The following is a 16,910-nucleotide window of genomic DNA, read 5'->3' on the forward strand; positions in this document are numbered from 1 at the left end:
AAAACACATCGTGCATCTAATGACATAGACTCTAGTCCATGAAAACGTACAACATAATATATATGATAGTTTTTAAGGTGCCACATGACTCAGTGTAGTCAAAGGAAATAATTGTCATACACAGTGTTTAGTACTGTAGAGGGTTAGAATGTTTCACATATGTTGTTCTGTTCTGGATGTAACCAGTGCTTTTTTTCTAAAAAAATGTTTAGGGGTACTCTCATTTTCCTACTCATATTGAAACACTGCGCCTCAATGAGGCCAAACTTAGATTCACAAATTGTTTAGGGGTATGCGTCCCCCTGCATCCCCCCCAGAAAAAAGCACTGGATGTAACACAAAACCACAGTGCAGTAGCTTGTTCCCCTCTCTTCTGGTCCACCCACAAAGAGAACAGGAATATCTACTTATTTCAAAATCTACCTATAGTTTTGTTATTTCATCCAAACTGTGAGTAGATCTAACTGTAATTTATCCTTGGCTTGGGAATTTGTAGACTTCCAGATGTTGGTGAACTACAATTCCCATCATCCCTGAAGGTTCATTGACCTGACTGGGGCTGATGGGAAGTCCATCATCTGGAGAGCCACAAGTTGGCCACTCATAGTTTATCCAAGCAACCCAGGTTGGCCTTTTTTGCAGGGAGGTTACATTCTGGATTTCTGTTTAAGGAAACTTTCAGTGGCAACTGTAGTGTAAATGTCTTGCTTGACTGGGAACAAGTTGCAGACATTTGATCTATCTTACATGTGAACTACAATAGATTCAGGAATAGATCAAAAGTATGATGATATTCCTGCATGGAAAATTTATCCATGTACAAAAGCAACCTGTGAGTCATAGATGTATGCAAACACATGGTTTATTTTTTTATGTGCATGGAATAGAAAGCTGATGGGTACACTACATACATACACAGCAAAAAGACATACGTTCTGTCATTCATGCAATGCCCATCTTCATTGAAATTCCATCTTTTTTAATATTTGCAATGGAATATATTTCTGTGTAGAATTTTGTCATGTCTGAAAGCCTCCAAATTGTGAAAGCAACAAGGCTGAGATAGATCCTTTTGGGAAGAAAGAAGCTCATTATTTTTGAGTAGGAAGATTGTTTTATTTGTTATTCACCTATTTTCTGATTGCACTTGAACGGGAAATTAAGATAAGAAACAAGTTCTTTACGCCACATTTATGGTAAGTCACTGTGGATTCTTTCCTCATCAATTCAAGGATCAATCAGAAATGATAATGTAACCTCATTTACTAAATAGAAGACAATCACATTACCTTCTGTAGCATCATGTTGCCTTGGTGTGCATTGACATTATGCCGGCTGATTTCTCTTTTGTACTGATATTCATACACTTGATTTGTTACATTGACAAGCAGGGTGGGCAAGCCTGCCTTGAGCTTCTCGCAATCATAGACGGTTCCACTTTCAAAATCAGATGGTGCTGTAGCATACCGTAAAATTAATCCCATGGTGAGACCTAACGATAAAGAGAAGAAGAAATATGGAGAACCTTCAGCTTAAGTACCTATATCAGAGTTACTTGTTAAGTGGGGAAAAGTAAACAAGCATTTTTATTGTGGGCAAATGCTCTGATTAGAAACATCATATTTAATTTAGATAAGGAACAGGCAACTTGAAGCCCTAGGGTGTGCCCTCTACCGAAATCCAAAAACCCCTTACAAGTGATCAGATTGGACCTCTGGCAAGAGTGATCTCTCCCTTCCCCTTCATCCCAATGTGTGTGTGGAGAGAGAAGGGGAGGGAGGGAGGGAAGGAGGGAGAGGAAAAGAGAGCGGAAGAGAGTAGTGGCCCTGCCCACTTTTGGTTCTGATGCCTCCCACTATTGACAGGTGAGGAGGATTGTGTCCACTACAGGTGAACTTTTCCAGCAACAGGAGAAGCAATAGAGGGCACACTTTCCTGTTCACGTTCTTCAGATAGGGATGGGTGTGTGTATGATTCAAGTCAGCTCACATTTTAAGGCAATTTGATATGTAATTTGCATGTTTCCAAACAGCACCAAACATTTCTCCAAATTTTCCAGTGCATTTCTCCAGCCAAGTAACGTGCACAAAAAGGCATATGCTAGAGGAAGTGTGCAAAAAGATACATAATAGGGAAATGCATTCTATTAGAGAAAAGTGATTTGCATAATTATGTAGAGAAATTTTCTGGTGAATATTCACGGGGACTTTAAACAAAACTGACGTGGAAATGTGGAGAACTGAGTTTAAGATAGGAAAAATGAGAAACTCAGAGAAACTAGATTTGATATACTTGTACTCACCCATCGCTATCTGCAACACTACCTTTACTCTTATATAGGTATGGCATTGTAAGGTTTGAGACAAGCAAGGCCAGACCAGAGCCAATAGCTCTAAGAGAAAGGTAGCTTTTATTAGGACAGACTCTTGGTTCATCTAGACCAGGATAGCTTGGTCTGATCAGCAGCAGCTTACTAGAATCTGTAACAGGGCACTTTCTTTCCTCCTCTCCCTCTGAATCTCTGCTTTCCAAGAGATCTTTGGAGGGATATAATACACCTATTAAAGACTGAACAGAAGCACTCCTCATTGGGGCTTTGGAATTACTGCTGCATCTGAATGAAGGCTGCAATTTTCCCAGGTTGTAGTTTATTTCTGCATTTACAAGCCTGTCAGTTGTCAAGTGAAAAAGAACCATGCATACATAAATGCTTCTAAAGTGCTCATAGTACTGTGTGGATATGCAGTCTTACATAAAAATGAAACCAAACATTTACAGGAAATCATATGCAAGCCTTACTGCTATCACACTGCTGCCTTTTCTTTGGGGGTTAAGGCAGTTCCCTCATCACAGCTGCAACACTTTTTGGCTACTCTCTCCACTATTCTCTGTGGCCACATCTCCCCAATCCCATGTCAGGAAGAGATTGTAGCATAACCAGAATTTCTGGCAAGAATTGCGAATCAATGTAGTTGGGACCTGAAACTCTAATAATGATGATTTAATAAAAGAATGGAATGGGAAAAGATTGGCAAAGACACAGAGAACATAGGGTTTCTTGGCCATTTCATGATGTAGTGAGTATCCTCTATGTGAGGTGTGATGGATTTGGGGTTCTGTGCTGTGACACTAGACAACACCCCTCTCTGCTTTACTAGCAGATATCAGTAGGGCCCAACATGATGGATGGATCAGTTTGTTTCCAATCCATGTGCCTTTCATGTGTTCATTCATATCTATTTCATCCTGCTTTTGTATTGCTCTATGGAATTTTGAAAAAGAAATCCATATGAAAATTTATATTGTATCTGATTCCTTATCTCATCACAAAATATTGCTTAAATTCATATTTTATCTCTGTGGACGTATTTCCAAGTGCAGTATACCTTAACGCAGGGGTCGGCAAGGTTTACCTTGCCTGGGCCGGTTCACTCCTATGGAGATTGCGTCTGCACAGACGTGATTTCCGGTGCCGTGAAAGCAAGTCCTTGCTCCACCCTGTGCTGGTTTAGAGTAGTGCGTGGGGACTCGCCAAGAAAGTGGCTGGGTTCGGGGACAGCTCAGGGGCTGTTTAAATGACCCCCGTGGGCTGCTTGTGGCCCATGAGTTGCAGGTTGCTGACCCCTGCCTTAACGTTTTGATTTTGCCCTCTTCAGTTATAGCTGAAAGCTATGGTTGGCTAGAGGGGACGCAGGTGGCGCTGTGGGTTAAACCACAGAGCCTAGGACTTGCTGATCAGAAGGTCGTAGGTTCGAATCCCCGTGATGGGGTGAGCTCCCGTTGCTCAGTCCCTGCTCCTGCCAACCTAGCAGTTCAAAAGCACGTCAAAGTACAAGTAGATAAATAGGTACCGTTCCGGCGGGAAGGTAAATGGCATTTCCGTGCGCTGCTCTGGTTCGCCAAAAGCGGCTTAGTCATGCTGGCCACATGACCCGGAAGCTGTATGCCGGCTCCCTCGGCCAATAAAGCAAGATGAGTGCCACAACCCCAGAGTTGGCCACGACTGGACCTAATGGTCAGGGGTCCCTTTACCTTTACCTATGGTTGGCTAGAACTTGCTTCTGCTTTCTGGAGGCTTACCTTGCCATCAGATCCAATTATAGTTTTTAACGTGTGATATTTTACTGTATTTTTGGTTTCTATGGAAGCTGCCCAGAGTGGCTGGGGAGGCCCAGCCAGATGGGCGGGGTATAAATAATAAATTATTAATTATTATTATTTATTATTATTATTATTATTATTATTATTATTATTATCCTGTTTGGACTTCCTGCTTCATGATATACCTCATAAAGGGGGTTTGTACATACATTCAAAGGCAGTTAATTCAGTGAAAGACAAAGCTGCTTTTTGTGTAAAAAGAATTGAACATGACACGGCTTTTGGGGGGCTCCCTACTGACTTTTGAACTCTTTGCAGAAACATTATTGGGAGCTTTTCACGTCTCTCTTCCTTCCTCCACCACAGAAAACACAGGAAACTTGCATCTGGACAGTTCACATCGCAAGAATCATTATTCGGTCTGTTAAAAACGTTTTAAATGAATCAGCAACAAAGTGTTTGTTAACACTCCCACCCTCCTCTCAGGTTTTGCAATAGGCCAAGTCTACTGAAAATTTCTGTGCAATGTGAACTCATGAAAAATGATGAGAATCAGTTTTTAGTTGTTAAAGAAGCTGTGTTCTTAGCATCATGAAAGTAAAATAAAAAGCTGGGAATCAGGAGCCCTTAAAATGCAATGTTGAAGTAAATTAGTCTTTAAAAACCTACTTACATAAATGTCTGATAAAAGCTTGGTTGCCTCAATCATTGCAGAAGATTGGGGAAATCACTATAACAGAGTCGGTTTAACTGGCAGCTTAAAAGTAGCATAATTACTTTTGTGTTCCAGCAGGGAATCATATCATAAATGGCCTCTGCTGTGGAGCAGATAATATTCACTAACAGTAGGCTTCACATTTTAGTGAGATTTGCAAATTATATAAAAGAAGGTGGCCTACACATCCCTTAAGGGAATTTATTAGAGCCTGTACAAGTTTTCTCACTTGTGCTATATTTACTTCCATCTACCATGTCTGGAACAGCAGTTTTTGGGTGGGCACTTATATGCATCCCTGTTAATTTAGAAATGAATACCATAATTTTAATAGAAATACAATCCATCTCACCATTGTGAAGACTGTGTCCAGGTGAGCTGTGGACACTAGGCACCACCAACATGGCGCTTTCCCAAACAAGACCATGGAGGATTAGAGTTGTAGGGCACTATGTCGGCTACTTCTGCAAGATACTGCCATATTATGCAATCACAATCCTAGTAGCTCCTTCCTGGGAGCACACAGTGCTCTGTAGTTGTAGTGAGAGTGGGACACACCTATTCCAATTGGATCTTAAATGCCTTTGATCATTTCCTAGCACTGAAAGTGGTCTGCAGCAGAGACAATAGAGGAGAGATGAGTAAGCCCAGCAGATGTTCTTAATCAATATTGTCAGGTCACTAATGGAGCTCTTGACCTTTTGCAGCACTCAAAGGAACAAACAAAGATACAATTAATGTCTGAGGATTCAAAAATTAACAAAAGCCTCCAATGAGAGTCTATTAGAGCCCATTGCAGCAGCACTGTTCCCCACTCTGCATATTATAGGAACAATTAAAGCAAGTTCAAAGAACATCACAGCCTGACACCTCCTTCCCCACCCACTCCCAAAATTGTTTGAGGTTAGCAATGCCATCAGTTTTGGTTGCAAATGTCCAAGTCCCCATACAGCAAAACAAGGAGATCCCCCAAAATGGAGTAGGACTGGCAAACCGCATTTTGGAAACAAGTGTTGTAATACACATTACCATCTAAAGAGGGCACCACTGATCAGGGTGGCTAAACTTCAGGCTCTTAAGCCGCAATATTTAAGCATGCTTACATGGAAGGGCTTTTCAGGTCAAAGACACCACGGGCCAATCTACAGTGGTGCCCCGCAAGACGAATGCCTCGCAAGACGGAAAACCCGCTAGACGAAAGGGTTTTCCGTTTTGGAGGTGCTTCGCAAAACGAATTTCCTATGGGCTTGCTCCTGCGGGGTTTTTCCTCCCCCCCCCTTTTTCTAAGCCGCTAAACCACTTATCTGCTTATCCGATAAGCCGATAAGCCGCTAAAAGCCGCTAAAAGCCGCTAATAGCGCTAATAGCGCTAATCCGCTAATCCGTCAATGGGCTTGCTTCGCAAGATGAAAAAACCGCTAGACGAAGAGACTCGCGGAACGGATTAATTTCGTCTTGCGAGGCACCACTGTACATCTTAAGAAAATTCATGTTGCACAATCCTCCTGAGTCTGTATACTAACTGCAGACTGCAAGTGGAAGATCATATGTTTGAATGCTCTCTACCAAAAGAAAAGAAGAACCGAGAAGCCCTTCCTGTGTGTGGAAATCTGATCTCTTTAGAAAGTGCAATCTATGATGTAAGCGCCACCAAGGACAAGATTCTGTATCCTTCTAGTTTCTCCTGAATGAAAAACTGGGACAAAGCAGACCTTCCCCCATGGATCTAAGAAGACCTTATGAGAGGAGGGCTCCCTTCAATATGCAAGGCACAGGCCATATCCTGGCCAACATTTCCTGCAGTGCCCTCCTGTAGAGAGATCACACGTTCAAACAATAGTCAGCAAAATTAAAAGAATGTTCGTTGTGAAGAGACTGCTTGGTTAATGTATAATCTATTTGCAAGAGATGCTGAAGCACCCCAAATATCTTGTTTGTAAACTGATTTTTTTTTTGCATTTTCTATTAAGCCACAGTTCTACAACTAAATGCAGAGATATCCTTAAGCAATTCTTGCCCACTGAAGGCACAAAGTGCTGGATGTGCCTTCATCTTTTTTGTATTGTCGTAGAATGGGAGCTGAAAGAAAAAATCCTAGGCCATCAATAAGCAGTACTGGCAAAGCTGTACTGTGAAGATGATCCATTCTCTTGTGAACGTCAGATCAGATCAAAGGCCCATCTAGTCCAGCATGCTGTTTCCCCCAATAGTGAACCAGATGCCTATGGAAAGCAGAGAAGCTGGAGATAAGGGCAATAATCATCTCCCACTAGTGATCTCCAGCAACTGGTGTCCAGAAGTATGCTGCCTCTGACCTTGGAGGTATCATATAAATACCATGAATAGTCTTATCCTCTGTGCATTTGTTACATGTGCTACACATGCCCACCCCTTCAGTGCTTTTTTATTTTTTAAAAAATAAAGTGCCAGTACTATTTTTTTGGGGGGGGGATGCAGGTGGCGCTGTGGGTAAAACCTCAGCATCTAGGACTTGCCGATCGTATGGTCGGCGGTTCGAATCCCTGCGGCGGGGTGAGCTCCCATTGTTCGGTCCCAGCTCCTGCCCACCTAGCAGTTCGAAAGCACCCCCAAGTGCAAGTAGATAAATAGGTACCGCTTTATAGCGGGAAGGTAAATGGCGTTTCTGTGTGCTGCGCTGGTGCTGGCTCACCAGTGCAGCTTCGTCACGCTGGCCACGTGACCCGGAAGTGTCTCTGGACAGCACTGGCCCCCGGCCTCTTAAGCGAGATGGGCGCGCAACCCCAGAGTCGGACAGGACTGGCCCGTACGGGCAGGGGTACCTTTACCTTTACCTTACTTATTTTTTAAATAAAAGTGCTGTGGGTGCCAGCACAAAATGGCTCCCATAGACACGATCAGTCACTGTGAATCACACTGATAGCAAATTCAGTTCCTTGAAGGCCAATCAGCATGTAGCCAAAACAATGTAAGTGCACAGGGGGAGTTTTCAGGGTCTTGGGGGAGGCCCTAAGGTTTGCAGAAGTGCAAAAAAATCAAAATATCTTTAGAAGGGAGGGGGAAACTGGGGGTGGGGGGAACCACAAAAACAGCCCAGTGTGGACTGAGCATGACATGCTCACTGTTGCAGGTGGAGAACTGTAAAACCAGGAGAGCAGGGACATGGATTGGGTTCTTCTGGTACAGGATTCTCCTGAGCAGAAACACTCCCCACATTGCAACGTTTTGTTGCAGGTTCCACTGAAATCTCCCTCAATGAAATTGAGAAGAATGAACAGAGACACCGAAATCTCATGAAAACTGGGACAATGCTGGAGTCGGAACTGAGGTGCCCTGGCATCTGACATTACCTTTGTAGTTCAGGATGAAGATGCAGTACAAAGTTGACAATTGCCATGTGCAGCATGAAAGCATTCTTACATTGTATTGCCACTGGGATGAAAGCAGAGGAAGATAGCACCAGAGTGACTTGACTACCTCTTTTTTATTATTACAGTGATACCTTGGTTTACGAACTTAATCCGTTCCGGAAGTACGTTCTTAAAGCAAAGTGTTCTTAAACCAAGGCGTGCTTTCCCATAGCAGCGGGGGACTCAATTTACAAATGGAACACACTCAACAGGAAGCAAAACATGTTCTTATTCCAAGGCAAAGTTCACAAACCAAAACACCTACTTCCAGGTTTGCAGCATTCTTAATCCAAGTTGTTCATAAACTAAGCTGTTCTTAAACCAAGGTACCACTGTATAGTCAGAAGCCTGAATGTAAAAGCAGATTTCAGATTAGGAGAAGCAGAAACAGTTTTTGCCAGGTTGTTCACATACTGTATCCATTCATAATGCTGAAAGAATGAATGGTCTTTTCTCGTCGGGGGGGGGTGTGTGTTAAAAAATCCATGCTGCATCTTGGTAAGTTTGTAGCTTTTATATCAGTTCTGAATGTTGGAGGACAGGAATAAAGTTAAGTCTGTAAAAGGTAAAAGGCAAAGGACCCCTGGACAGTTATGCCCAGTTATAGGGGTGCGGCACTCATCTCGCTTTTCAGGCCAAGGGAGCCATCATTTGTCCACAGACAGCTTTCTGGATCATGTGACCAGCAGGACTAAACCGCTTCTGGCACAATGGGACACCATGATGAGTGCCAGAGCACGGTAGCTATTTATGTATTTGCACTGATATGCTTTCGAACTGCCAGGTTGGCAGAAGCTAGGACAGAGCAACAGAAGCTCACCCAGTTGCACAGATTCGAACTCCTGACCTTCCGATTAGCAAGCTCAAGAGGCTCAGTGGTTTAAACCACAGTGTCACCCACACCCCACAGTTAAGTCTGTAGACTGCAGCCTTTCACCAAAAAGAGAACTTCTAAGTGAAAAAACTTCTCATCAGCCACCGAGTTAGAAGAGGAAATGTTTGGCTATATACCCAAAAGAAGAGTGCTTAGAAAACCTTTTCGAAGACTTAGGACTGAATGGGATGGGTTGGGTTGGGTATAAATAACAAATAATTATTATTTGAAAAAGACTGAACAGTTGAAATGGATCTATAACCATTTGTTCCTTGATATTGTTGTTCATTGTCCTATTTTTAACACAATGCTGATGTTGACGCAGTGTGTGGCAACTGTGAAAAGGCAAATTTCATGCTAGGGAACATTAGGAAAAGAACTGAAAATAGAACTGCTGATATCATAGTGCCGTTATACAAATTGACCACATTTGGAGTACTTTGCGCAATCCTGGTCAGCTCGCCTCAAAAATGATATTGTGGAATTGGAAAAGGTTCAGAAAGGGGCAACCAGAATGATCAAGAGAATGGAATAACTCCTCTGTAAAGAAAGCTTGCAGCATTTGGAACTCCTTAAGTTTAGAGAAAAGGCAAGTTGGAAGTGACATGATAGAATACATGCATGGCATGCAGAGAGGGAAAAGAGAAAGGTTCTCCCTGCTCTGTCATCACACTGTAACTCCTGGTTGCACCCCTGGTTGCAAGCCCTTTCCCAGTAAATAACTTCAAACGGACACATAATTTTAGTTTAAGTTTTTGGGCAAAATTTAGGCGACAACTTTATTGATTACAAAACAAATTTGAGTGTTATTGGCCTAGGCATTGGTCAGGAGCTATAACTGACTCCTGCCTCTCTGACTGGGAGTCTGAAAGGGTAAACACCAAACGAGGGAGCAACATCGGTGAAGATTGATTGAAGCTCACCCCGGGGTTCCTGTGGTCCTGGCATGGCCCTAGCCCCTCAAGCGGACTTTGGATGAGTTCCAGGACCCCGAGATTCCTTTACCGGAATACTCTATTTCTGGAGGGGCAGGTGATGGCCACACCTCCCCTCCCGCACATTTCTATAAACCAATAGCTAACTGGCAAACCTTACAAAGTTGTGACGATTGCTAAGGGGGTAGGTGAAAACCAAGTGGCTAAAGCCAATCTGCCAAATGGAAAAATTCCTACCCAGCCCCTGCTCCAAAGCAGATGACCCAATCCAAAGCAAGGCCAAAGCAGCAGCACCTAAAATAGGGAGGGAGGGCAGGTGTTCAGCAGCGCGAAGCAAATGCCCCACACCTGTCATGCTGCCACATTTATAGGCCCCCAGGATCATGCCACTTGCCCGAATTGGCCCAAACAGCCAAGCGCAATCCGGGGGCCCAAAGACAAGGCTTGGGCCATGCCTAGCAACAACACACCCCATGGCGGTAGCTTAAGAGTCCCGAGTGCAACCAGGACCCTCGATTTAGGAGGATCCCATACATCTAAGAAAGCTGAATGTTGGAAGATTCTGGACAGATCAAACAAGAACTTCTTCACACAGCCCATAATTAAACTATGGAACTATGGTAGGCAGTGATACCTACCAATCTGGATTGCTTTAAAAGAGGATTGGATAAATTCATGGTGGGTAAAGCTATCAGCAGGTACTAGCCATTATGGCTAATATATTTCCATCAAGGAGATTCACGGTTCTTTCACATGTGTTACTGACACTGAGAAAACACCTGCAGCCCAGACCCAGCTGAATTGGATTAAACCCTGAGATAACACAGGGCCTCTGCAACACTTTACCCTGGTATTTTCTGAGCTTTACGGCAGAGGGCCTAATCTATTCCAAGCTATCCAGAAGGTGTGACTTAGAATACTTGAGAAATAAATTCTGCGAATGGTGGAGGGGGAGAGGAAATGGTTTTGCCTTGCAGTCTATATCCTACAATTATTATTATTATTATTATTATTATTATTTGAATACCCACACATTCCCAGCAGCTGATCACAGTGAAGAATCTGCTTGCAGATTTGCATTTCTGAACAGCAGATATTTTAACTCTACTATCCTATTTCCAAAGAGAAAGATAAGTTACTGCCCAACTACTACATGGGAGTGAATGATCCGCAGATGCATTTCTCTGTCTTGACTTTGACCGAGTGCAAGCATTCCACTTTGAAGCAAAGAGCTGAACTCCTTTTTCATGCTCGCTTTAGTGGTTGATGAGTTACAGACGTGAACTTTGAAAGGCTGCATCCTTTCCTTCCTGTTTCAGACTTCTGCATGCACTTAAACCACACACACATTGTTATACACGATGAGAAGCTGTGTATGAGTCTGTTTTGCACATATCCAGTTTGCAATCAATGACATTTATTTGCGTCCATGTGGTTGAGGCAGCAGCTTCATCTTACGTTCTTCTATTACATAGTGAGATGCTAGAGTGCAGCAGAATATGATTTGATAGACACAGAATTAGGAAGCTGTGAACTAAGCTTAGAAGTGCCTACGGGGAGATTCACATAAGCATGTATTTAATAGGATTGATGCAACTGTCACATGTTGCCTGAAATTTCCAGCTATCATGGACAGCCTTTTTTCAACAACTTCAAGCAGCACCAATCAATGGAACTTCACATGTAATCATCACGTTGTACCGTGTTTATGTGTACAGTCATACTTCGTCTTGCGTTCCGCTCTTGTTAGGGAATTTCAGCTTACAAACATGGCAAACCCAGAAGTGTTTACTTCTGTGACATTAACATATGAGAGTGCTGGAGGTGAAATAGTTAAACAGGTTATCCAATCAGAACCCAGGGGTGGAGTCAAAGGGACTATAAAACCAGCTCTGGGAGGGGCAAAGGGGGGAGTTCGTTGGGAGTTGGGTGGTTGGTTGGCGTGGGAGTGAATTGGGATAGAGTCTGTGGGTAGGTTGACTTAGTGCAGCGAAATAAACTGAGTCAGGAACATTTAGGAGCTAGGAAGACAAGTAAATATCTGAGAGGTGGTTTAGTGAGTGTGAGCAGGTAGCGGAAGTTATAGGTCTGGATAGGCAGCCCATGATTGTAATTGACTGAGACAGTTTATGAAACTACACGCTTGTTAAACTGCAATAAATAAACAGAAGTTTATGTTCCAACTTAACCCTGACTGAACTCAGTATTGTCCCAGGTAGGGCATGGGTGGTGGCAGCGAGAAATAAAGTGGTGGCACGAGGATCAATAGATGGTGAAACATCTGGGGACCCTGTGTGATCGCCCGTGCATGCACAAAAGCAATCTCTGTGCTTCACGCATGCGCAGAAGCAATCTGTGCACTTCACACACGTGCAGAAGCGCTGGATTGCGCCGCACACGTGTGCAGAAGAGGCTCTCTAGTTGCAGAAATGGATTAAGTCGGCAACTAGAGGTACCACTGTATACTGGATCCAGAAGATACCCCAGCATTGTTGCAAGGTGAGCAGCATGTCTTGTTCCAGAGATGAGACTCAGCTCCACATTCAGTACTTCTACGCAACTGCCAATGGCTCTGAAGCATGTATATTCTCTTTAGGATATCATATGACTCAGCACTGTTGTGCCAGTGGCTTCTGAGATGCAAAAGGAAGTGAGGAAGTTGGTGGTTTCTTATGTGGCACTCAAAAGGGATTTCAGTCCAGCTTATTCACCAGCACCAGTGTAAGGCTATACCGGTAAGAAGAAGCACATGAGTGTTAGAGGTTTAAATGTCCAAGTGAGGCAGAGCAGTATCAGGCCTTTATCCCATTGCTTGCCTAAGTTAGGATAATGCTTTAGCTGCAGTTGCCACTGCACAAATAGTACTGATGACGGACAGCATAGGATTGGGCTATAAGTACTATTTTTGTATCATGCAAAATTCAGATTCAGACACCTGATTCATCCAAGCATGGTGCTATGATTTCGAGGTGTATTCTGTGTATGCATTTACAGCCTTTGGGGGATCCATTGCAGCAGCAATCCATAGTGCAGCCAAAGTGCAAAGGGACTGAGATGATAAATTCTCTCTTGTGTAAAAAGAAAAATAGGGCAGGGTTAATGGCTGCTCACAATGGGGAAATTACCCAATAGGGTTCATGAATATTTCAGAGAGGCTGCAAAACATGGATGCAACCCACAGCCACTCTAAATAGGTCATAGAGTTTAAAAAGAAAAAAATTAAAATGAACAAACATCCCTAAGTAATGCTTCACGAGAGTGCAAATTCAACAATCCCATCATTTAACCAATAGCCTTTTTGTTCAAAAATCACAATGTGCCAAACATAAAATGTATGATGTGTTTTATTAAAATTGGCATTACAGTGGTACATCGATTTAAGAACAGTCCAGTTTAAGAACGATTTGGTTTACGAACTCCGCAAAACCGGAAATAGTGTCCCAGTTTGAGAACTTTACTTCGGTCTAAGTACAGAATTAGAACAGTGGAAGGGCACTGGCGGTGGGAGGCCTCATTAGGGAAAGTGTGCCTCAGTTTAAGAATGGTTTCGGTTTAAGAACGGACTTCCGGAACGGATTAAATTTGTAAACCGAGGTACCACTGTACTTTGTTAAAAGAGAATCAGAATAAAAGGAAGAGAATAAGATGTATCAATAGCAGCTTTTGAATTGTAAACACACAGGCATTTGACATCAGACTTTGATGCAAGCCACTTACTCTAGAACAGTTCTGAACTTTTCACAGAGGTTATGCCAGGATGCATCATGCTGTGGACTTTAGCCTTGGACTATGATCTTGTCGTGCTCCCCTACCACCCATTTATAGAAAGCAGAGTACAGGCTGGCTGCTGCAAGGCTGCTCTTTCTTTCCTGACACACCACCACTGTTTATCCGGTGCGCTGCTGTGCTATCAGACCATGTACTTCCTGCGAACATATGCCAGGAGTCTAGAGAAAATGTAGGCTGTTGAAAGGTGACTTGCAGAACTCTGCTGGCTGCACGTGACCTGGCTGTACAGCAGACCAATAATCAGGTGCACAACAGGTGAGAAAGGGGTACAGTGAGAAAGAAGAGATTATGCCCAAATCCTATGGCAGCCACCATGTGCCCTCCTCTCTCAGTTTGTGGAAGCATGGCAGTTTATGCAGCACGACAGGCAAAACATAAAATAAAGCATCAGGCTTCTCTCCTACCCGTAAGCTCTATATTTCATTGTTCAGTAAATTCAACAACGTTACCAAAAGCCATTGCTCAGTCTCTACCATTCACCAATCTGAAACAGCTGCAAGTACATATATACCCAGCTTTCAACAATTTCCCTTTCTATACCTGAACTTATTTTGCTACTTCAGTCAGGAAATGAACTATGTAGGTCAAACCTGCCACAGGAGTGGAAAGCATTTTTATTTTATTAAGGTTCAAAATGAATTTGTTTCCTTGACAATTTTATAGGGATGGTAACAACAACATGGAGGTCCTTGAATGGACTTTTCACACACACATAGGCTACATTCACACGTGGGGTTTTTATTGTATCAGTTTTACTGGCTCTGATGCTATTGCTTCCGTCCTGTTTCCCAACATTCCTTTTACATTGCAGTACCTGTTGCATTACAGAACTGTGGCTTCTTTATTGCCATGTCGTGCAAATTTTAAGTGGTGGGGATATCACCCCAAATGTCATCACATGAAATTGCAATGCAAAACACCCACAATTTTCCAAGTTAACCAAGTTCCTAATGGGGTTTTCTTTTTCTAGAAACAACACAGAAATGAGTGCTAAACTTTCACTGGATTTCCAGAAGTGGCTTTCACATCATGTGACAGATCACGTAAAACGTGGAAGTGATCAGGCAAGGAAAAGTCAGGAAAACTGAATAATGTGATGTCTGAAGGTAATCATAGTCACTAATTATCCTTTTGACTCCATGTTAACACATAGTTTGTTATAAAAGTGTCAGGTATATTAATACATTTCAGTCCCTTTTCCTTTGCCCAGACTATATTTTTACTCAGTTCTGCAGGCTTGCTTGTTGATGTTTTTTAACTTAATGCTCATAGTACTTAAAGCTGAATGAATGATTGTTATTCCTTCAGTGTTATCACTGGATTCACAGGAGCAAAGTGAAGGGTTAATGCATTAACTGAGTCAGTGTTTTTAAAGGCAGGCAAACTTTTAATGCATCCTGGCAGGGCTCTGAATTCCTAATGCATGAACGCTGATGCTGTTATTAAAACTGCAGAGTTCCTATAGAGTGCAATTATTATGCTTGCTCTGTAAACTATGGGATTCTTGTCCGTTTCAGTAGGGTTATAGCAAGGCCAACAGTGTATGAGCAAGATGTTGCTATTTGCAAAAGATTGTGTCCCCACCCGGCGAAAGTAAAACTGAACATAAGGACACACACAAAAAGTCCCCTTCCTATCACAGGGTGATATATAGCACATTCATTACCTAGCATGTGGTTTCCTAACTGTGGAGCTCACAGAAAGTCCTTCTTACACATATGGCTCGCATATGAAACTCAAGAAAACCCACATAAAGAAGAATGTAAACTACAAGATTCAAGATGGGGTAAAAACTCCTGAGGACAGCTTTTAGAATGTCTCATTTTTCACAACCTATTAAAATGAAAAAGGGAAAAAGAGCTCTGCAAAAACAACAACCGAGAGCTAAGCTTGATGAAACTACACCCAACAGAGGGGCTGGACCCTGGAGGATTCTCCCAGGTTCTCTAATAAAGACTCAACTGTGCTCCCATCTGGCATATTGGTAGTGAGATTTCACCCAAGTCTATTCAGCACAGTCCTATGAAAAATAATCTCTTTAAACCGGTCCGGCACTCGCAGGAAACAAACAAATGTTTTGGAGATGTGATATGCTCAATGAAGCCCGCTTTGCTGACAATGTGCTCATGACATTTACTTCCTTGACAAGTGATCCTCGAGCTATTCCATATGAGAGAGAGAGAGAGAGAAAGGAAAAGAGAGAAAGGAGGGTGGATTGCATTTGTTATTTTACGGCACAGTTCAATGGGCTTGTGACTTTTAAATTAATGCATCTCCTCATTTAGGGCTCTGAAAGCACTTTGAGCTCAAGTGTCTAATTACGCACATTATGCAACAAGTTTAAAAAACGGCAAGGCACAACTTTTGACTCACCATAAACCATGGCGCCTCCCGTTTCATGCAAAAAGCGGAATCGGTGGTTTTTAAACAGCCAAATGGTGAGTATCGTAAGGATGAGCAAGAAGTTAAAGACCAGCAGCTCCAAAGCACCCTGGTGATAAAAGTGGTCCTCATCTTTCTCTGACCCTAATTTCCTTGGCTTCTCCATTTCATCGCTATTTGTTTTCAATGATCTAAAATCACCCCGCAGAATTAGCTGAAAAATGCCATACTAAAGAAAACTTGAGACGTTAAATCCTGAATGGCTGCTTTGGTAAAAGAAAACCTAGACAGCACTGAAATTCACAACAAACACATCTGCTTTATTTGCAGCCTCTCAGCAAACTGCCACAGCATCTGAATTCAGCTGGATTCTGGTTACAACTTCCTGTTTCCCTCTTAAAGCTGTCCTGTCTCATTTTTTATCTTGAGGTTGCATCACTGTAGTGTCTTTTACTGGGGTGTGTCTTGATGGCTTTCTCTTCTGCAAATGATTTTTTGTTGTTAAAAAAAAAGAGGGAGAAAGAGTTCACACATTAAGAAGCTAACAACGTTTAAACAAGTGCCATCATTAATTGTAAGGGTGTGCTTTTGAGCAAAAAGAGTTGCCACTCTATGTTTTAATGATTTATTATCTTTGCTTATTTTGTTCTGTTCATGAATTGCTTTTCTGGCTACATCCCAAAGCAATTCAGAATAGAAGGTTCATAAAAAAAAATATCTCTATA

The 16,910-nt window shown here is 42.5% G+C and overlaps 1 protein-coding gene across 1 annotated transcript in view; it reads right to left on the minus strand.

Annotated features, from left to right (window-relative positions):
• The window catches only part of SLC9A9 (solute carrier family 9 member A9), a 264,850-nt gene extending 248,191 nt beyond the window's left edge, over positions 1-16,659 (minus strand). Inside the window, exons 1-2 of the mRNA XM_079977932.1 lie at positions 16,177-16,659; positions 1,290-1,492 (exon numbers count right to left, since the gene is read on the minus strand). Coding sequence (XP_079834058.1) covers positions 1,290-1,492; positions 16,177-16,351 — 378 coding nt within the window. The 5' untranslated portion in view covers positions 16,352-16,659. The remainder of the gene's footprint in view (positions 1-1,289; positions 1,493-16,176) is intronic.
• Between the last annotated feature and the right edge of the window lie 251 nt (positions 16,660-16,910).

The sequence above is a fragment of the Podarcis cretensis genome (genome assembly GCF_951804945.1).
Source record: "Podarcis cretensis genome assembly, chromosome: 5".
NCBI classification, from domain to species: domain Eukaryota; kingdom Metazoa; phylum Chordata; class Lepidosauria; order Squamata; family Lacertidae; genus Podarcis; species Podarcis cretensis.